A 23151-nucleotide genomic window follows, 5' to 3' on the forward strand; every position below is an offset into this window, starting at 1 on the left:
TTATTCAAATTATTGAACCGAAGTCGGTCAGAGTAAAAAAACTAAAAACTAAAACTAAACCGAAATTTCGGTTAATTGCTCAGCACTCGTGTGTCAATGCAGGCTACTTGTGATTATATCCATTGTCATTATAAACCGATCCGGAATGCCAGTAATCCTATAGGTTCTGGGGAGATTATGGCCAGCAGTATTTTTCCATTGATTAAATAAAAGATAGGGTTTAGCAGTGGGGTGTTCAATCTGGCGCTCCACGGTACAGTCATTGCTCACCACCCATGGAGCGCAACACACCTCTCGTCATCCCTCGCCTCCTGCAGGCACGATATGGAGCTGCGGGATCCAGTTACATCACTGAAGCAGACAGTTGCTTGGTAACCAAGTGATGTCAGTGTGCCTCTCCTCCTCAAACCACGTGTTCCGTACATAATAACTGGCTGCTCAGCGCACTGGGTGGGTGTTTAAGACGGATCGTTTCCGCGGGCACGACTCTCTCTGGACGCATGAAGTGGAGCAATTGGTTCTAGGGCAACCAGCGTGTCTTCTCCATAACGGAGGTCTCTATTTCAGCTGCTTTTCCCAAGTGGATTTATCTTCTTGTTCACTATGGCTGTTACCGAGGCTCCATGCGACTTGTCTTATTGCAAGATGAGGGGAATCGTGTCAGTTCTCACTGGTAGGCATTTTTTTTGTTACTGTTATTGAGTTCAATGTTTTGATTTAGGTTATGGGCTTGCATTGTGCTGTTGAATGGAATTATGCATCGGTATGCTTTGGATCGTGAGTTTTTGATGAATAGTCTATTGGTGTATATTCTTTCGTGGGTTGTTATTGTAGTCTACCGCATACACGAGACAATGCCTTCGATCTAAAACTTGCTTAACTGGCAATGGGAGTGCATGCACTAAATTAAACATTGGATTGCGCACATATCTCAATTGATAATGAGCTGCCCTTATATATGGTTCACTTGTCGCACTATTTAGGCCTATGTGATATAGGATTTGAGCGATATATTTCACTATGCGATGCGTAGGGTCGCCTAAAGGGGTAAGGCTATACACAGTAACGTTGTGTTGCGTAACGATAAGATTATGCAGCTAATGCGTTATAACGGAATCTTTTCCAGCATCATTTTGCAGCTCCGAAAAAATACATGATAATTTTGCACAGTTTTAGCATGGCTAGATATTTATGTTGACCTGTGTGACGAAATGTAGGCTATGGTTTCCCAGGTATCATTGTCCCAGTTTTGCAATGGTATAGCCTATAGGTACACTAGATATACAAAAGTATGTGGACACCTTTTCAAATGAGTGGATTTGGCTATTTCACCTTTGTTAACAGGTGTAGGAAATCGAGCACGCAGCCATGCAATCTCCATAGACAAACATTGTCAGTAGACTTAGTGACTTTCAACGTGGCACTGTCATAGGATGCCACCATTCCAACAAGTCAGTTCATCAAATTTCTGCATTGCTAAAGCTGCCCGGTCAACTGTAAGTGCTGTTATTGTGAAGTGGAAACATTTGGGAGCAACAACGGCTCAGCCGCGAAGTGGTAGGCCAAACAAGCTCACAGAATTGCTGAAGCGCGTAGCGTGTAAAAACTGTCTGTCCTCGGTTTGCGACACTCACTACCGAGTTCCAAACTGCCTCTGGAAGCAACATCAGCACAATAACTGTTTGTTGGGAGCTTAATGAAATGGGTTTCCTTGGTCGAGCAGACACACACATGCCTAAGATCACCATGTGCAAATGCCAAGCGTCAGCTGGAATGGTGTAAAGCTTGCCGACATTGGACTCTGGAGCAGTGGAAATGCGTTCTCTGGAGGGATGAATCACACTTCACCATCTGGCAGTCCGCCAGACGAATCTGGGGTTGGCGGATACCAGGAGAACACGACCTGCCCCGATGCAAAGTGCCAACTGTAAAGTTAGGTGGAGGAGGGATAATGGTCTGGGGCTGTTTTTCATGGTTCAGGCCCCTTAGTTCCAGTGAAGGGAAATCTTAACGCTACATCACGTAATGACATTCTAGACGATTCTGTGCTTCCAACTTTGTGGCAACAGTTTGGGGAAGGCCCTTTCCTGTTTCAGCATGACAATGCCCCTGTGTACAAAGCGAGGTCCATACAGTAATGGTTTGTTGAGATTGGTGTGGAGGAACTTGACTGGCCTGCACAAAGCCCTGACCTCAACCTCACCTTTGAGATGAATTGGAACACCGACTGCGAGCCAAGCATAATCGCCCAACATCAGTGCCCGACCTCACTAATGCTCATGGCTGAATGGAAGCAAGTCCCCGCAGCAATGTTCCAACATCTAGTAGAAAGCCTTCTCAGAAGAGTGGAGGCTGTTATAGCAGCAAAGGAGGGACCAACTCCATATTAATGCTCATGATTTCGGTATGAGATGTTTGACAAGCAAGTGTCCACATACCTTTGGTCATGTAGTGTATATTGAAATGCAATGTTCAATCTGATCAGTGACGATGTATTCTCCAGGCACCCAGCTGATGTAAATGCCTCTTTTTGTATTGCAGCTTTTATCAAGGAGAGGAAAATGGGTCTGAATGACTTAATCTCGAAGCTGGTGTCAAACCCACATATCTGTCATCAGTAAGTATTATGTGAAACACTTGTGTGTCCAAAAAGGCGATGTTTGGATATTATATAGGCCAACTTCCATCGCAACATGACAATAATATAACTAATCACTTTTTGGGAAAGTAGAAATATTTATCAAATAGTCAATATCTGCATTACATTACAGGCCTCTGTGTGCGTCAGTTCATCCACTTCACACACCATTACATTAGGCCAATGTGTTTATTTACAATTGTATAGGTTTACCCACAGGTTAGTCACTGTACTGTCCATTTCCAATCCAATAAGCCTCACGTGACATAACTATCATTGAGAGTTCTGTCCGTGCATTCTAAATCAAAGCAGTAATCTGGGGACAAGCAAGCAAAGCCAGTGTAAGAATAGTTATTTCATGTCAAGTGTGTTCCTGCAATGGCCTCTCCGCTGCCTAAGCACCTTTTCTGCAAATCCCCAGTGTCCCCTAGACGGGGATGCTGGCTAATACAATTAAGCACTCACCACATAATATGGTTTGTTCTCAACAGCCTGGCAAGCGGCCAGGTGGGGGTCTGGCTCAGTGGAAAATTCCCAAGCACCTTGTCTACCCTCTTCAGTAGCTCTCAAGAACCCAAGTGGGGTATACCCAGCTTTACAGCCGACCCCTCCTAGGATTCTCAGCCGATGGTACTGATAACAGCTGGCTCCCTCATGAACTACAATCCCCATGTTCTGTTTAATCCCGCCACTCTGTGGAAACACAAATAAGCCTCAATTGCGATACGTTTTTGGAAACATTTATAAATGAACTTTTATATAAAGCCAAAACATAATCTTTCAAATAGAAAAGGTACACTTACTGTGTGCAGTTCAGCAAAGTGGTACCTGGCTGTTTACACCCGTTTCCTTGGCTACAACACATTCTCTCACCTTGTGCTCGGAATTCCATTGGACCATTCTAGTCCACATTAACTGTGTTGCTCAAAATACAGCCGGGTGCAATTTTCCTTAAACTGCGAGCAGTAAGTCTATATTTTTTGTATTAGAAAAATGTGTTCTGGCCTATATAAAAGTTACATTGGCGTGCGTGGCATATTTGCATTTAGACAAAGCATTAGGACTGTGTCAGAGTGTCTGTGAAATCCCCTCAGGTAGCAGACAGCTGTAGAGCATGGCGCTTGTAACGCCAGGGTAGTGGGTTCGATTCCCGGGACCACCCATACGTAGAATGTATGCACACATGACTGTAAGTCGCTTTGGATAAAAGCGTCTGCTAAATGGCATATATTATTATTATTATATTATAATATAACATGAAGTCTGTTACCATCTATTTGAATGGGTTACCCTGGCCAGATGCTACAGGCTTACAGCAGTCTGAATCGGGTCTGTTCATGCTATAGACAAGTCTGATACATGGGAAGCAGATGAACTGACACACAGAGAGGCTTAATGTTTGGAAAATTGTCAAAAAGATATCCAGGACTATTTGATAGATATTTATACTTTCACTGATGTTTTTTCGTCATATTATTGTCATGTTGCAATGGAAGTTGATAGGCCTGCTTAAAACGACTATTCAGATGGTGCTGCAGGTAGCCTAGCTGTAAAGAGCATTGGGCCAGTAACCGAACGGTCACTGGTTCGAATCCCAGAGCCGACTTGGTAAACAATCTGCTGATGTACCTTTGAGCAAGGCACTTAACCCTAATTGCTTCTGTAATCGCTCTGGATAAGAGCATATGCTAAATGACTCAAATTGGCTTGCTGTATTTAGTGGGTCAACAACAACTTCCTTATCTCTCAGAAAAGACCCCTATTGTATATGAGGAGTTAGTAGAGACCCTTATTGTATATGAGTAGTTATAAGATACCCCTATTGTATATGAGTAGTTATAAGAGACCCCTATTGTATATGAGTAGTTATAAGAGACCCCTATTATATATGAGTAGTTATAAGAGACCCTTATTGTATATGAGTAGTTATAAGAGACCCTTATTGTCTATCAGGAGTTATAAGAGACCCCTATTGTATATGAGGAGTTAGTAGATACCCCTATTGTATATGAGTAGTTATAAGAGACCCTTATTGTATATGAGTAGTTATAAGAGACCCTTATTGTATATGAGGAGTTAGTAGAGACCCTTATTGTCTATCAGGAGTTAGTAGAGACCCTTATTGTCTATCAGGAGTTAGTAGAGACCCTTATTGTCTATCAGGAGTTAGTAGAGACCCTTATTATCTATCAGGAGTTAGACCCTATTGTCTATCAGGAGTTAGCTGACATGAGAGATACCCCCTATATGAGTAGTTATAAGAGACCCTTATTGTCTATCAGGAGTTAGTAGAGACCCTTATTGTCTATCAGGAGTTAGTAGATACCCCTATTGTATATGAGTAGTTATAAGAGACCCCTATTATATATGAGTAGTTATAAGAGACCCCTATTGTATATGAGGAGTTAGTAGAGACCCTTATTGTCTATCAGGAGTTAGTAGAGACCCTTATTGTCTATCAGGAGTTAGTAGAGACCCTTATTGTCTATCAGGAGTTAGTAGAGACCCTTATTGTCTATAGGGAGTTAGTAGATACCCCTATTGTATATGAGTAGTTATAAGAGACCCTTATTGTCTATCAGGAGTTAGTAGAGACCCTTATTGTCTATCAGGAGTTAGTAGATACCCCTATTGTATATGAGTAGTTATAAGAGACCCTATTATATATGAGTAGTTATAAGAGACCCCTATTGATATAACCCCCCCACTTTATATGAGGAGTTAGTAGAGACCCCTATTGTATATGAGTAGTTATAAGAGACCCTTATTGTAGTTATGAGTATTGTATATGAGTAGTTATAAGAGACCCTTATTGTATATGAGTAGTTAGTAGAGACCCTTATTGTATATGAGTAGTTATAAGAGACCCTTATTGTCTATCAGGAGTTAGTAGAGACCCTTATTGTCTATCAGGAGTTAGTAGAGATCCCCTATTGTATATAAGTAGTTATAAGAGACCCTTATTGTATATGAGGAGTTATAAGAGACCCTTATTTTCTATCAGGAGTTAGTAGAGACCCTTATTGTCTATGAGGAGTTAGTAGAGACCCTTATTGTCTATCAGGAGTTAGTAGAGACCCTTATTGTATATGAGTAGTTATAAGAGACCCTTATTGTCTATCAGGAGTTAGTAGAGACCCCTATTGTATATGAGTAGTTATAAGAGACCCTTATTGTCTATCAGGAGTTAGTAGAGACCCTTATTGTCTATCAGGAGTAAGAAGAGACCCTTATTGTCTATCAGGAGTTAGTAGAGACCCTTATTGTCTATGAGGAGTTAGAAGAGACCCTTATTGTCTATCAGGAGTTAGTAGAGACCCTTATTGTCTATGAGTAGTTAGAAGAGACCCTTATTGTCTATTGGGAGTTAGTAGAGACCCTTATTGTCTATCAGGAGTTAGTAGAGACCCGTATTGTCTATCAGGAGTTAGTAGAGACCCTTATTGTCTATGAGGAGTTAGAAGAGACCCTTATTGTATATCAAATCAAATCAAATCAAATTTATTTATATAGCCCTTCGTACATCAGCTGATATCTCAAAGTGCTGTACAGAAACCCAGCCTAAAACCCCAAACAGCAAACAATGCAGGTGTAAAAGCACGGTGGCTAGGAAAAACTCCCTAGAAAGGCCAAAACCTAGGAAGAAACCTAGAGAGGAACCGGGCTATGTGGGGTGGCCAGTCCTCTTCTGGCTGTGCCGGGTAGAGATTATAACAGAACATGACCAAGATGTTCAAATGTTCATAAATGACCAGCATGGTCGAATAATAATAAGGCAGAACAGTTGAAACTGGAGCAGCAGCATGGCCAGGTGGACTGGGGACAGCAAGGAGTCCTCATGTCAGGTAGTCCTGGGACATGGTCCTAGGGCCCAGGCCAGTTGAAACTGGAGCAGCAGCATGGCCAGGTGGACTGGGGACAGCAAGGAGTCATCATGTCAGGTAGTCCTGGGGCATGGTCCTAGGGCTCAGGTCCTCCGAGAGAGAGAAAGAAAGAGAGAAGGAGAGAATTAGAGAACGCACACTTAGATTCACACAGGACACCGAATAGGACAGGAGAAGTACTCCAGATATAACAAACTGACCCTAGCCCCCCGACACATAAACTACTGCAGCATAAATACTGGAGGCTGAGACAGGAGGGGTCAGGAGACACTGTGGCCCCCTCCGAGGACACCCCCGGACAGGGCCAAACAGGAAGGATATAACCCCACCCACTTTGCCAAAGCACAGCCCCCACACCATGAGTAGTTATAAGAGACCCTTATTGTATATGAGTAGTTATAAGAGACCCTTATTGTATATGAGTAGTTAGTATAGACCCTTATTGTATATGAGTAGTTATAAGAGACCCTTATTGTCTATAAGGAGTTAGTAGAGACCCTTATTGTCTATCAGGAGTTAGTAGATACCCCTATTGTATATGAGTAGTTATAAGAGACCCCTATTATATATGAGTAGTTATAAGAGACCCCTATTGTATATGAGGAGTTAGTAGATACCCCTATTGTATATGAGTAGTTATAAGAGACCCTCATTGTATATGAGGAGTTAGTAGAGACCCTTATTGTCTATCAGGAGTTAGTAGAGACCCTTATTGTCTATCAGGAGTTAGTAGAGACCCTTATTGTCTATCAGGAGTTAGTAGAGACCCTTATTGTCTATCGGGAGTTAGTAGATACCCCTATTGTATATGAGTAGTTATAAGAGACCCTTATTGTCTATCAGGAGTTAGTAGAGACCCTTATTGTCTATCAGGAGTTAGTAGATACCCCTATTGTATATGAGTAGTTATAAGAGACCCCTATTATATATGAGTAGTTATAAGAGACCCCTATTGTATATGAGGAGTTAGTAGAGACCCCTATTGTATATGAGGAGTTAGTAGATACCGCTATTGTATATGAGTAGTTATAAGAGACCCTTATTGTATATGAGGAGTTAGTAGAGACCCCTATTGTATATGAGTAGTTATAAGAGACCCTTATTGTATATGAGTAGTTATAAGAGACCCTTATTGTATATGAGTAGTTAGTAGAGACCCTTATTGTATATGAGTAGTTATAAGAGACCCTTATTGTCTATCAGGAGTTAGTAGAGACCCTTATTGTCTATCAGGAGTTAGTAGAGACCCCTATTGTATATAAGTAGTTATAAGAGACCCTTATTGTATATGAGGAGTTATAAGAGACCCTTATTTTCTATCAGGAGTTAGTAGAGACCCTTATTGTCTATGAGGAGTTAGTAGAGACACTTATTGTCTATCAGGAGTTAGTAGAGACCCTTATTGTATATGAGTAGTTATAAGAGACCCTTATTGTCTATCAGGAGTTAGTAGAGACCCCTATTGTATATGAGTAGTTATAAGAGACCCTTATTGTCTATCAGGAGTTAGTAGAGACCCTTATTGTCTATCAGGAGTAAGAAGAGACCCTTATTGTCTATCAGGAGTTAGTAGAGACCCTTATTGTCTATGAGGAGTTAGAAGAGACCCTTATTGTCTATCAGGAGTTAGTAGAGACCCTTATTGTCTATCCGGAGTTAGTAGAGACCCTTATTGTCTATGAGTAGTTAGAAGAGACCCTTATTGTCTATTGGGAGTTAGTAGAGACCCTTATTGTCTATCAGGAGTTAGTAGAGACCCGTATTGTCTATCAGGAGTTAGTAGAGACCCTTATTGTCTATGAGGAGTTAGAAGAGACCCTTATTGTATATGAGTAGTTATAAGAGACCCTTATTGTATATGAGTAGTTAGAAGAGACCCTTATTGTCTATCAGGAGTTAGTAGAGACCCTTATTGTCTATCAGGAGTTAGTAGAGACCCTTATTGTCTATCAGGAGTTAGTAGAGACCCTTATTGTCTATCAGGAGTTAGTAGAGACCCTTATTGTCTATCAGGAGTTAGTAGAGACCCTTATTGTCTATGAGGAGTTAGTAGAGACCCTTATTGTCTATCAGGAGTTAGTAGAGACCCTTATTGTCTATCAGGAGTTAGTAGAGACCCTTATTGTCTATCAGGAGTTAGTAGAGACCCTTATTGTCTATCAGGAGTTAGTAGAGACCCTTATTGTCTATGAGTAGTTAGTAGAGACCCTTATTGTCTATGAGTAGTTAGAATAGACCCTTATTGTCTATCAGGAGTTAATAGAGACCCTTATTGTCTATCAGGAGTTAGTAGAAACCCTTATTGTCTATGAGGAGTTAGAAGAGACCCTTATTGTCTATCAGAAGTTAGTAGAGACCCTTATTGTCTATGAGTAGTTAGTAGAGACCCTTATTGAAAGGCTTAACCTGCTTGTCCTCATTGGTCAGATTAACTTAAATGACAGATGGAACCTTCTCCATCTATTTGCTAAATGTAATCACTGTAAAACTCAGCCTTGTTCACCTGAAATACCAACAGTCACAGGCATCGCAATGTCCCAACTTCCAAAGTGGGTACCAATCATAGTAATTGCAATACTGTCTTTCAATGCCAAAACAAGTATTAATATTATAATTTATACACTCTAGAAAATACCATGTCATCCTTAAAATCACAAAGTGGCAAATTAATGTATCAGTCAAAATTACGTCAGAGGACGGCGGAGGATTCCATTTTAACGTCTTAAAGTTAACATTCTCTCTGTTCCTTCCTCAGCTCTGAAGTTGACTTCCTCAAGATCGATGAGAACCAGAATGAAGAGCTGGACGATGATGAACTTCTGAATCCGGTGAGCACAACACTTGGCTTGGCCCCTTGGGGCAGACAGAAAGAGGTCAACCCAAATGACACCATATGCCCCCCATAGTGCACTGCTTTTTGACCACAGCTCATAGGGTTCAGGTCCAAAGTAGTGCACTATATAGGCAATAGGGTGCCATTTAGGACACATACTGTAAGATTCACATGGGTGTGAATAGATCATTTAATCCAGAGCCAAGATGGTTGTTCTTACCTTTCTCCTCTCCGCTCCTTTTTTTCCAGATGTGCCTGGCGTTCCCCAGAAGCTCTCTAGCGGAGGAGTTGGCGATCAAACCCAGTGATTTTGACTACCTGAAAATCATTGGCAAAGGGAGCTTTGGGAAGGTGCTGCTGGCTCGTCACCGGGACAGCAACGAGTATTACGCCGTCAAGGTTCTACAGAAGAAAATCATCTTGAAGAAGAAAGAGGTGAGTCTTTACTGGTCTTTGCTATTAAAACACACAATCAATACTCCGAGCAAACTGCAAATAGCCACAAATACATACAACCACTCAGCTGCCCTGAGGTTTCTTTTGGACTACTGTCATCGTGAATGGTGTGCTCTCTTCCTCTTCCTCCCTCATTCAGCAAAAGCATATCATGGCGGAGCGAAGTGTCCTGATGAAGAATATCAAACATCCTTTCCTGGTGGGGCTGCACTTTTCCTTCCAGACTACTGACAAACTCTACTTTGTCCTCGACTACGTGAATGGAGGAGAGTTGTTCTACCATCTACAGAGAGAGAGGGTGTTCCTAGAACCCAGAGCCAGGTTCTACGCTGCAGAGATCGCCAGTGCTCTGGGATACCTCCACTCCCTGCATATTGTTTACAGGTACAAACTAAGATGCTATCCTACACCACCCCCTGGTGGTGGCCATATGTAATAGCACATGCCCGGAAAAATACCACTCATAGTGTGTAGTCTGGTTTTTGCCCTAAAACGTGCACCCAAGGGGGTTCCCAGGACCGAGTTTGGGAAACCATGCTCTAGGTCTAGTGAATAAGGACCAGTGGTGTAGTGGAAGGTAAACACACGTAAACACCGTTTACCCACCTAAACCTTTTGTGCAAAAATGCATCGATGGTATAGAAAGCGTTACTTTACTCACCACAAACAGCGATCATCGTTTACCCACTTTTTTAAAATTTTTACCATTACATCACTAACCACGTTTCCCATCCACAGTTTTTATGTGAGTAAAGTCCTTCTGTATAAAAAATGAAAGAAATAAAAACATGTTTTTATCAGGACAGCAGCTGTGATGGAAACAAGAAGTTTCGGTACAGTTTAACAAGTGCCGAAAGATCATTTCGACGTGGTGGGATCTTTTTGTATCTGTAAAATGAATTATGTGAGAAATGGAAGTGTAAACGCATTAATGCGCAAATATTGCTACAACGTCCTAGTGTAACAGTATACCCGGGCGCGAACCTTCTGCACACAACGACAACAGTCACCCTCGAAGCATCGTTACCCATCGCTCCACAAAAGCCGCGGCCCTTGCAGAGCAAGGGGAACTACTACTTCAAGGTCTCAGAGCAAGTGACGTAACCGATTGAAACGCTACTTAGCGCGCACCGCTAAATAAGCTCGCCGTTTCACATCCGTTACACTAGTCCACTACGTCCGGGAAACCATGCTGTTTAGTAGGCTACAGATGAAATATATTGAGATGAACTTCACGTGGTGAAAAGTGCACGGCGATCTTGATGCTCCTTTCCAATGCATATCGAGGGATTATTCTGGTGACATGATGATCGATGCTTTACTGCTGTTTAACAAATATTTTCAGTTTTATCCCGTGCTTAATTTGTCAAATCGGGAAGAGAAGGGTGACCTGGGAAACTGAAGTACCGGAACACATGAAAAGAAAAACAAATCACTTTTAGAATAAGCCATTTAATTCATATCATCACATTTGCGTAGTGGCACTTAACAAAAGTTGCACACATGGGACATTTTGGTCTTTTTATAAACTAATTTAAATAAAATTCTACGTCATTTTATATGACTGGAGATTTAGGAGTGATCTTTTTTAATGCCGCATTCAAAACTCGGAACTCGGAGCTGGGAAATAGCCTACTTCCGAGCGTTCCAGACAACTGAGTAATCTGAAGGGGGAAAAATGCTCTGATTTGGGAAATTGGTTTTGAACTGTCATCCAACTCTGAATTCCTAGTGGGGAACTGGCCTCTTTCTAGAGCTCCGACCTGAAGATCACTGACGTCATGATTCAACACGGTATTTTTTTCGAGTTCCCTGTTGTCTTGAAAGCCCCATAATACAGCACACTTGGTCGAATTGAGTGGATACTTTGACGCTGACAAACTGAGATCAACGAAAACTACCTTGTATTGAGTCCATCAATAGCCTAGGAGTGTGCAGACTTATTTTATGCTACAGTATGAGGAAATTATAATTCTAAAACAGCTTTCCAGTTTTACTGACACCCAATGATGAGCATGCAGCTCGCTGGTGATGGCGTTATGCGCTCGTGCCAAAGCCTCTCTCTCTTTTTAATTTGTAACACAATATTTGGATGTTGATGAAGTATTTTGGTATCCTACAGCTGACAGATCTGCCGCGACTGTAGGATATGCCTTGTTATTCGACTACACTCCACAGCTAGGCTATTTTTTAAAAACAAGCTATTTGTCCTCTGTGGTAACATGTTTGGCTTTCTTGTGGTGTTGTAGGATATTCTGAATGATGTCATTTCTTTCTGAACAGACAGCAGTAATTTTACCACTTAAATGTATTTCAATTTATCAGGTGTGTTGCAGCTCGTCCAGAACCTTGCGCGGCTATATAAGAAAATACATTATGAAGCGTGTGGAGAATTAACGAAGAACTCAAATGAACATTGATTGTGTTTATTATAACGTTTACATTGCAAAAAAACGCATCTGGTCAAATAGGTTCTGGAACGAAACAGCCCAAAACGGAGAGGTGCCGGATTCTGTTCCGGTAGGATCTGGCTAAAATGAAGCAATGCTCTTATCCATAATAATCATGTAGACTCGTCTACCCGAACTGTATCTCTGCCAGCTGTTGGCTAGAGCATACGTGCTAACAGTAGACACAATTGCTATTTAACGATACATTGAACTTTAGATTTCTATTCCGTACATGAAAACTTAATTGAAAAAGTACATGATGTGTGCGCTACGTCATCACGCACTGATTTTTATCTGCATCAAGTCTGTTTGGTGGGAACACCGCTGGTGGGAGAATGCCCATGTTGTCTTTATGCAGACTTTAGAATGTTCACATGAAAATCTGTCCATACAATTGGATGGAAACCTAGCTAGTGATAAAACGACTGAATGCTAAGGGATACTAGAAAATTAATGTGACAAGAAAAATGTAAATATTGTATTTATATTGGTGCCTGTTTCATAACCCTCTCCCCTTCTCTTCCCCCTCACAGAGATCTGAAGCCTGAGAATATCCTACTAGCCTCAACGGGACACATCGTCCTGACAGACTTTGGCCTCTGCAAAGAGGGCCTGGCACCCACTGGAACCACCACAACCTTCTGTGGAACGCCAGAGTACCTGGCCCCCGAGGTGCTGCAGAAGCAGGCGTACGACCGCACAGTGGACTGGTGGTGCCTGGGATCGGTGCTGTACGAGATGCTCTACGGACTGGTGAGTCATCCATATGCTTTTTTTTACAGGTTTTTTTTATCATCTTTCAGTTTTCACAATGCCTCTAAATGTGTTATTCAATATGGATACATCCCAAATGGCACCCTATTCCCTATGTAGTGCACTTCTTTTGACTAGAGCCATATGGACCCCGGTGAAAAGTAGGGCACTATAAAGGGAATAGGGTGCCATTTGGGATACATCGCTTTTCACTATGTCAGTTCAATATAGAGAATGTAATTTATAAATCACAAGTACACTGACAATCATGGTGCCTTATGTGTTAGGAGTTTGAGTAAGTTAGCATGTACACATGTTTGCTCTTGGTCTCCCTCCATAGCCACCCTTCTACAGTCGTAACACAGCTGAGATGTACAACAATATCCTGAACAAGCCTCTGATACTGAAGCCCAACGTGTCCAACTCAGGCAGGGAACTGTTGGAGGGGCTCCTGCAAAAGGACCGCACCAAGAGGCTGGGAGTGAAAGATGATTTTGTAAGTATATATATATATAATTAATTAATTGGGGAGGACCGGCTCGTGGTAATGGCTGAAATGGCTGGAGCGAAATAGGTGGAATGGTATCAAATACATCAAACACATGGTTTCCAGGTGTTTGATGACATTCCATTTGCTCCGTTCCAGACATTATTAGGAGCCTGCTTCCCCTCAGCAGCCTAATATAGAATCAATGTACTATACAAGACATAAAACAACACTAACAAGGTGTCAGTAAGGTTGTTCTGTGCTACTGTACTGTACCAGTGGGTTGATGTAGTGTTCCTATTCACCTGTAGATGGAGCTGAAGTGCCACACCTTCTTCTCACCCATCAACTGGGATGACCTGATGGCCAGGAAGATCACACCACCCTACATTCCCTCTGTGGTACGTACATTTATCAGAAGACTGTATACTGTAGATAGGGAAACTCCTTTTAGTCCACGCCTCCACCAATCCAATGCTTTTAGTTTGTGGGAAGTAGTGAACAAGTGCACACTTCAGGAGAAAGGAGACATCGACACTCACCTTTATAATGTGTGAAATATGAATTTGATGATTTGTGTTTTCGGAGCCCGTCTCTAATACACTCCTCTGGTCGGTTGGCTTTCGCAGACCGGGCCCACGGACCTCAGGCACTTTGACCCAGAGTTCACCCACCTCCCTGTGACCTCGTCGCTGTGCAACACGGACGGCCTGCTGGTGACCAGCAGCATCAAGGAGGCAGCTGGAGCCTTCCCAGGCTTCTCCTATGGACCCGCTGATGGCTTCATGTGAGGGACTCCTGTATCTTCATCACCTCTATTGATGATGAGAGGGGGATGGGAACAAATAGAGACACAGGCAGAGACAGGCACCATGTACTGTATGAGTGGTGTGGGAGGTGTTCATGGTCTGTTAATAAGACTCCTGAACATGCCTGAGAGGAAAAGGGGGGGTTTAGAACTCCAGATCTCCTGGGATTGTTGCATGAGAGGTGTGCATCACATGGGACTCCGATCTTCAATACCAATGACCCTACTTACCTGATGCAAAGTGTGCCAAGGTGGGACGTTGTTTCGTGCTACAGGGAGAAAGGACGTTTCTCTCTAATCGCTGTGGACCACGACCACTGTCGGAAAGAAGAGTGAAGTGGCTGAAGTTTCACGGCAGCGAAAACCCGAGAGCAGTACTGCGCCCGACACGGCTAGGCTGCATCAAACACAGATTGGAGAGGGCCCTGCCTTCCTGATCATTCTGTATATATACTGAAGACTTACATGTCACAAGGCATTTGTTGTCGTTTGTTGTGTGAATGCTGGATTGCACTTGAGGCATTAAGGGTGATTGCATTGTTTAAGCATCCACTCTGTCTCATGTTAAGCTGCATATCTGTTCACCCTCAAAACCATTCTATTGATCTGTTCACCCTCAAAACCATTCTATTGATCTGTTCACCCTCAAAATTATACTATTGATCTGTTCCTGTTCACCCTCAAAATCATACTATTGATCTGTTCACCCTCAAAACCATTCTATTGATCTGTTCACCCTCAAAACCATTCTATTGATCTGTTCACCCTCAACCATTCTATTGATCTGTTCACCCTCAAAATCATACTATTGTTCTGTTCACCCTCAAAATCATACTATTGATCTGTTCCTGTTCACCCTCAAAACCATTCTATTGATCTGTTCACCCTCAAAATCATACTATTGATCTGTTCCTGTTCACCCTCAAAACCATTCTATTGATCTGTTCACCCTCAAAATCATACTATTGATCTGTTCACCCTCAAAACCATTCTATTGATCTGTTCACCCTCAAAATCATACTATTGATCTGTTCACCCTCAAAATTATACTATTGATCTGTTCCTGTTCACCCTCAAAATCATACTATTGATCTGTTCACCCTCAAAACCATTCTATTGATCTGTTCACCCTCAAAATCATACTATTGTTCTGTTCACCCTCAAAATCATACTATTGTTCTGTTCACCCTCAAAATCATACTATTGTTCTGTTCCTGTTCACCCTCAAAATCATACTATTGATCTGTTCACCCTCAAAATCATACTATTGTTCTGTTCACCCTCAAAATCATACTATTGTTCTGTTCCTGTTCACCCTCAAAATCATACTATTGATCTGTTCACCCTCAAAATCATACTATTGTTCTGTTCACCCTCAAAATCATACTATTGTTCTGTTCCTGTTCACCCTCAAAATCATACTATTGTTCTGTTCCTGTTCACCCTCAAAATCATACTATTGATCTGTTCACCCTCAAAATTATACTATTGTTCTGTTCACCCTCAAAATTATACTATTGATCTGTTCCTGTTCACCCTCAAAATCATACTATTGATCTGTTCACCCTCAAAATCATACTATTGATCTGTTCACCCTCAAAATCACAATAGTAACATCTTTTCACCATCAAAATATATTAGCTAAACAAGTAGGAAAACACCAGAAATGATCAACGTGAAATAAGTTTGTTTTGGATCAAGGTATCATTGTACCATCTGACCTTAATTCTGCTGGTCACCACTTTTTCTCCACATGCAGACAATGTTGGAAGCCAAAAAATTACATAGAAAGCAGACACAAAATATTGTATTTTACAAGAAATCTGCAATATTATTTCATGTTATATTATCTGTATCTGACCAAAAAGTCCATTGGTTTTCCATTTCCAGGTACTGTTCATCTTACGACTATATTTCAGAGTAATCACAAAGTAGTCTTTTAAAAACACTTTTTTTCCCCCACTCGACTCCTTAACAGAAAGCAAATATAAATATATTACCAAGCTCTAAATATGTAAAACTTATTTATACATTTAAAAAGAAATGTACTCCCTAAGTGGGGAAAAATGTATTCTTTTCTAACCTTTGTTCGTCTCATGCCTGCACTTTTACACATTTACTCCCCTAAGACTGTGTTGACAAGCTGTTTGTAGACGTAATATATTTGTGTCATACAGAAGATGGGGTAAACAATATTAGGTCTTCTGCTGTAAAGAGCACATATCAATCATTGTTATTCTTGTGAGTGAAAGTGATTGCTGTTTTGCTGGCGAAACACTAGAGAATCCATTATATTGTTATGTGTAACCATTTGCATCGTGTACAGAACTCCAGCTAGACTGATAGAAAGGAACTGTTGAATGTCTGTCATTTTGTAAAGTGTGCCTGTCTGTCTCAGTCGTGTTAGCATAGGAAGTCCAGGTCTAGATCAGTGTTTTCCAGACTCAGTCCTGAGCCCCCCCACCCCAGGTGCACGTTTTGGTTTTTGCTCTAGAACTTTAAAATAACCAACTCATCAAGCTTTTGATGATTAGAATCCGCAGTGTAGTGCTGGGGCAAAAACCTGGTTGGGTGGGGGGGGAACCCTGGTCAAGACAACAACCTGAAAAGTTGTGCTGCTGCAATGTTGAGAGCTTAGACTGAAATGACTCTTCGTAGATAGTGCTTACAGCCATTCATTTACTGATGGCCATGAATAGTGTAATAAAAATCACAGGCTTTCTCTATGTATATGTCATGACACATAGTGTACCGTATGTTTAAAGACCAGAGGACAAATTCCTAGAATTTATCAATTAAATAATGAATTGTAATCTCTTTTCAAAATGGTAAATAAAATGTATTGACAATTCAAATGGAATGTATTAACCAAGTGATTTCTGGAGGCTAGTTTGATATTGAATCAAGGAGTTACAAGAAGATATATATTTAGAAAATGTGTGAAATGATGAGCCTTGGTAAGTAGTAGGCTAAAATAGTAGTCCATTTGACCTGAGTAAGTACCATTCTTAGCCACAATTTTCTTTTAAATGTTCCGGTACATTTTGATTATTGGTGTTGCTCTTTTGGAAAAATCGGCTACATTCAATTATTATATTCCATATAATTTCATAAACATGTTTTAATGTAGAAACAAGTTCAGTGGTAAACCCAGGACAACCGCATCAAATAGAGATCACAACAGAGCCTCTACTTCAAAGGGGTTCACAAACTTTCCTTTACATGACCCCCAAATTTCTGTTACATTTTAGAGTGTAGTCTAGACCAGAGAAGTGTATAAAAATGGACAAAACTCAAAAATGTATAGCTCTGAGCCCGGTTCTCCCAAAAGCATCTTAATTAATAAGGCCAGGCAAGTTCATTTTGGGAACCCGGGTCCAGATTGAATCCTCAGAGTGAACCACACGCGTGCGAACGGCGTGCCATAAACAGTAAACACTTCCTGCCAAATAGTGGTCCCTAACAACAGACAAAGCGGTGTGGAATCAATACGAAGCCATTCAACAACAACAAACAAAAAACACATTACCCCAAATGGTAAGGTACATTTGACTAACTCTAATCATATACCTATCTATATAGTCTACATCTATGTTGGTGAATTGTTTTGAAACTTTGGAAGTGAAGTAACAACACTCAGTTGGCTAGCCAGCTAACGTAGCTAAAAACAATACGCGAACTAGCTAACACTTTCTAACCAACTTCTAGCTATAGCCCCGGAAACTTACCTGGGTTATTGCAATTAAATGCAGATTTAAATATCTCCAATTATATTTATAACGTTTCAATGCCTCTTTGCTTTCATTTAGCTAAACGAGAAGCCACCTAACGCAGCGAAATAGTCATTTGTCTCTTTGCTAACTGGATCTCACTTTCGGGAAGCTAGCGTGACATCACTAGCACCTTTTATTTCATGAAAATAACTTTTTTTTAGCTATGTGGAACCGGATAATTTTACATTCAGTGTTGTTGCTAATGTGTGTAACGTTAGCTAACTTAGCACACACACTTCTGTTTTGGCCATGCGTGCTAAATGATCTATGTCAAAGCCCCTCGGCTAATTATTATAGAATGGAACTTGGATTTGCTGTGTTCTGTGTCACTTTTATGGGCATGTCGCAGCAGTGTGTAGGAAGAGAGATTCCAAGTATGCAGGAGGACATGGGACAAAGCAATGTGTAGTTACGGTGGAAAAAGTAGTCAACTGTTAGGGTTGCCATTTAGTTGGGAATCGGAGGTGTCCGGTGCGAGAGAGGCAGGTTGAGGTGGCCAGGGTCAGAGTAGTGCAGAATATGTACAGGATGCTGAGGCATAGGGTGGATCAAGAGTGAAGGATTCTGAGAGGATCCCCGTGAATAGAAGGATAGGCCAATGTGTTTCGGGTTAGTACCCACAAATGGGCAACCCTACTTGAGAGGACGGGACACTACCACTTAACACACCCTGTAACTATTCTGAAGTTAAATCTCGTACCCCCACATCTATTTATGTGACTTATGTTCCATCTCTGCGGTACAGTTGATAACCATTGCTATGAATGCTAAGAAGCCAGCCTTAATGAAACATACATTATCACTCATTCGCCTATCCTTGTGTGTGTGTGTGTGTGTGTGTGTGTGTGTGTGTGTGTGTGTGTGTGTGTGTGTGTGTGTGTGTGTGTGTGTGTGTGTGTGTGTGTGTGTGTGTGTACCAGTCAAAAGTTTGGACACACCTACTCATTCCAGAGTTTCTTTATTTTTACTATTTTCTACATTGTAGAATAGTGAAGACATCAAAACTATGAAATAACACATATGGAATCATGTAGTAACCCCAAAAGGGTTAAATACAAATCTTTTATATGAGATTCTTCAAAGTAGCCACCCCTCTGCCTTGATGACAGCTTTGCACACACTTGGCATTCTCTCAACCAGCTTCATGAGGTAGTCACCTGGAATGCATTTCAATTAACAGGTGTGCCTTGTTAAGTTCATTTGTGGAATTTCTTTCTTTCATTAATGCGTTTGAGCCAATCAGTTGTGTTGTGACAAGGTAGGGATGGTATACAGACACAGCCCTATTTGGTAAAAGACCAAGTCCATATTAGGGCAAGAACAGCTCAAATAAGCAAAGAGAAACGACAGTCCATCATTACTTTTATAAAACATGAAGGTCAGTCAATACGGAAAATTAAGAACGTTAAAAGTTTCTTCTAGTACAGTTGCAAAAACCATCACGCACTATGATGAAACTGGCTCTCATGAGGACCGCCACAGGAATGGAAGACCCAGAGTTTCCTCTGCTGCAGAGGATAAGTTCATTGGCGTTATCAGCCTCGGAAATTGCAGCCCAAATAAATGCTTCAGAGTTCAAGTAACAGACACATCTGTTCAGAGGAGACTGCTTTAATCTGCTTTAATCAGGCCTTCATGGTGTAATTCCTGCAAAGAAACCACTACTAAAGGACACCGATAAGAACAAGTGACTTGCTTACGCCAAGAAACGAGCAAAGAAAATTTGACCTTGGGTCTGGAGTCCATATTGGAGATTTTTGTTTCCAACCGCCGTGTCTGTGCGACGCTGTGTGGGTGAACGGATTATCGCTGTATGTGTATTTGCCACCGTAAAGCATGGAGGAGGAGGTGTTATGGTGTGGGGGTGCTTTGCTGGTGACATTGTCTGTGATTTGTTTAGAATTCAAGGCACACTTAACCAGCATGGCTACCACAGCATTCTGCAGCGATACACCATCCCATCTGGTTTGCGCTTAGTGGGACTATCATTTGTTTTTCAACAGGACAATGACCCAACACACCTCCAGCCTGTGTAAGGGCTATTTTACCAAGAAGGAGAGTGATGGAGTGCCCCATCAGATGACCTGGTCTCCACAATCCCCTGATTTCAACCAAATTGAGATGGTTTGGGATGAGAGTGGACCGCAGAGTGAACAAGTGCTCAGAATGTGTGGGAACTCCTTCAAGACTGTTGGAAAAAATATTCCAGGTGAAGCTGGTTGAGAGAATGCCAAGAGTGTGCAAAGCTGTCATCAAGGCAAAGGGTGGCTATTTGAAGAATCTCAAATATATAAAACATATTTTTAATTTGTTTAACACTTTTTTGGTTACTGCATGATTCCATATGTGTTATTTCATAGTTTTGTTGTCTTCAATATTATTTTACAATGTAGAAAATAGTAAAACAATTAAATGGTATGAAATAGTACCTTCTCCCCCTGTTGTCCACAAAGTGACACAGGCTATTTTTATGTTTTTTTTTTTACGTTAGGAATTTCTCTAGTGAAGGTTCTGAGAACTGGCTACATCATAGCGTAATATCAGGGAATCACTGAGCACTGCAAGTTCCAGGTTACCTACATAACAGCAGGTGCCGGGATTAGGTGGAGCTTATGTATGGTTTTCAAGACCGAGATGGTATTGGATTCACAATAGTCTCACGAGCCAGATCTTAACGGCGTATTAGGCTAGAGGCCAGATTCACAATAGTCTCACGAGCCAGATCTTAACGGCGTATTAGGTTAGAGGCCAGATTCACAATAGTCTCACGAGCCAGATCTTAACGGCGTATTAGGTTAGAGGCCAGATTCACAATAGTCTCACGAGCCAGATCTTAACGGCGTATTAGGTTAGAGGCCAGATTCACAATAGGCCTAAATTCAATAGAAAATACCCAGGTCAGGTCCATTTGCAAACGTTTAAACCATCTTATTTTAAATTCCTATGTAAGAAAAAAAAAATATATATATATATATATATATCAGTGTTACCCTGCACTGCAGATGATGGGAATGTGCAGGCACAAATCACAACTTTGAATGTCTCAGAGAATGGACCTTTTTCAGAGAATTTGTCTTTTAATCTGAATATAGTACCCCCTTTTTTGGGGGGGGGGCTTCTAAATATTGGCATGTTGGAGACATAGGAGGCATTATGGATTGTCATTTGGAATGTTTTTAAAACGTTTACAGAAGGCATAGTATCTAATAGTGTGTTTCCTTATATATAAGTCACTTAGCCAAATACATTTGAAGTTTACATACACCTCAGCCAAATACATTTGAAGTTTACATACACCTCAGCCAAATACATTTGAAGTTTACATACACCTCAGCCAAATACATTTGAAGTTTACATACACCTCAGCCAAATACATTTGAAGTTTACATACACCTCAGCCAAATACATTTGAAGTTTACATACACCTCAGCCAAATACATTTGAAGTTTACATACACCTCAGCCAAATACATTTGAAGTTTACATACACCTCAGCCAAATACATTTGAAGTTTACATACACCTCAGCCAAATACATTTGAACTCAGTTTTTCCAAATTTTTGACATTTTAATCCTGGTTAAGATTCCCTGTTTTAGGTCAGTTAGGATCACCACTTTAAGGTAAGAATGTGAAATGTCAGAATAATAGTAGAGATAATTATTTATTTCAGCTTTTATTCCTTTCATCACATTCCCAGTAGGTCAGAAGTTTACATACACTCAATTAGTATTTGGTAGCTTAGCCTTTAAATTGTTTAACTTGGGTCAAATGTTTTGAGTAGCCTTCCACAATCTTCCCACAATAAGTTGGGTGAATTTTGTCCCATTCCTCCTGACAGAGCTGGTGTAACTGAGTCAGGTTTGTAGGCCTCCTTGCTTGTACACACTCTTTCAGTTCTGCCCACAAATGTTCTATGGGATTTAGGTCAGGGCTTTGTGATGGCCACTCCAATACCTTGACTTTGTTGTCCTTAAGCCCTTTTGCCACAACTTTGGAAGTATGCTTGGGGTCATTGTCCATTTGGAAGACCCATTTGCGACCAAGCTTCAACTTCCGGATTGATGTCTTGAGCTGTTGCTTCAATATATCCACCTAATTATCCTACCTCATGATGCCTTTCTATTTTGCGAAGTGCACCGATTTCAAGTTTTTATAACAATCGATGATCTGCATTTTTGAACACCGATCACAGCCGATTACATGCACTCCACGGGGAGACTGCGTGGCAGGCTGACTACCTGTTATGCGAGTGCAGCAAGGAGCCAAGATAAGGTGCTAGCTAGCATTAAACTTATCTTATAAAAAAAACAATAAATCTTAACATAACTAGTGATTAACTACACGTTGTTGATGATATTACTAGTTTATCTAGCTTGTCCTGCGTTGCATATAATCGATGCGGTGCCTGTTAATTTATCATTGAATCATAGCCTACTTTGCCAAACGGGTGATTTAACAAGCGCATTTGCGAAAAAAGCGCCTTTCTTAAAATCAATACCCAAGTACAGTGGGGCAAAAAAGTATTTAGTCAGCCACCAATTGTGCAAGTTCTCCCACTTAAAAAGATGAGAGAGGCCTGTAATTTTCATCATAGGTACACTTCATCTATGACAGACAAAATTAGGGGAAAAAATCCAGAAAATCACATTGTAGGATTTTTAATGAATTTATTTGCAAATTATGGTGGAAAATAAGTATTTGGTCACTGACAAACAAGCAAGATTTCTGGCTCTCACAGACCTGTAACTTCTTACAGAGGAGGAATGGGCCAAAATACCAGCAACAGTGTGTGTGAACCTTGTGAAGACTTACAGAAAACGTTTGACCTCTGTCATTGCCAACAAAAGGTATATAACAAATTATTGAGAAACTTTTGTTATTGACCAAATACTTATTTTCCACCATAATTTGCAAATAAATTCATAAAAAAATCCTACAATGTGATTTTCTGGATTTTTTTTTGTCCCCTCATTTTGTCTGTCATAGTTGAAGTGTACCTATGATGAAAATTATAGGCCTCTCTCATCTTTTTAAGTTGGAGAACTTGCACAATTGGTGGCTGACTAAAT

The 23151-nt window shown here is 41.0% G+C and overlaps 2 protein-coding genes across 9 annotated transcripts in view; both read left to right on the forward strand.

Moving 5' to 3' along the window:
* The first annotated feature begins 434 nt into the window (after positions 1–434).
* On the forward strand, positions 435–17169 carry LOC118371394 (serine/threonine-protein kinase Sgk1-like). Its single transcript, XM_035756813.2, has 9 exons — positions 435–673; positions 2542–2617; positions 9278–9350; positions 9605–9790; positions 9951–10195; positions 12795–13014; positions 13355–13510; positions 13813–13902; positions 14131–17169. Exons 1-9 carry the CDS (start codon positions 604–606, stop codon positions 14290–14292), a joined length of 1278 nt encoding a protein of 425 aa, XP_035612706.1. The 5' UTR covers positions 435–603; the 3' UTR covers positions 14293–17169.
* Positions 17170–17538: 369 nt separating this feature from the next.
* LOC118371393 (eyes absent homolog 3-like) overlaps positions 17539–23151 on the forward strand; it is a 59192-nt gene continuing 53579 nt past the window's right edge. For 6 of the 8 annotated variants that reach the window (XR_008073234.1, XR_008073235.1, XM_052472772.1 and 3 more), the window contains exon 1: positions 17541–17846. The gene's annotated coding sequence lies outside the window, so the exon portion shown is untranslated. Of the gene's footprint in view, positions 17847–23151 lie in introns of all 8 variants that reach the window. The other 2 variants (XM_052472775.1, XM_052472774.1) reach the window with 2 other exon arrangements.

This window comes from Oncorhynchus keta, chromosome 20 (assembly GCF_023373465.1).
Source record: "Oncorhynchus keta strain PuntledgeMale-10-30-2019 chromosome 20, Oket_V2, whole genome shotgun sequence".
NCBI classification, from domain to species: Eukaryota; Metazoa; Chordata; class Actinopteri; order Salmoniformes; family Salmonidae; genus Oncorhynchus; species Oncorhynchus keta.

What these genes read in the sequence shown, in the direction of transcription:
- LOC118371394 (XM_035756813.2), top strand. Translation starts at nt 604, where the DNA reads ATGGCTGTTACCGAGGCTCCATGCGACTTGTCTTATTGCAAGATGAGG. An exon ending in AACCCACATATCTGTCATCA is followed by an intron (nt 2,618 to 9,277) that starts GTAAGTATTATG and finishes TTCCTTCCTCAG; the next exon opens with CTCTGAAGTTGACTTCCTCA. An exon ending in TCCCTGCATATTGTTTACAG is followed by an intron (nt 10,196 to 12,794) that starts GTACAAACTAAG and finishes TCCCCCTCACAG; the next exon opens with AGATCTGAAGCCTGAGAATA.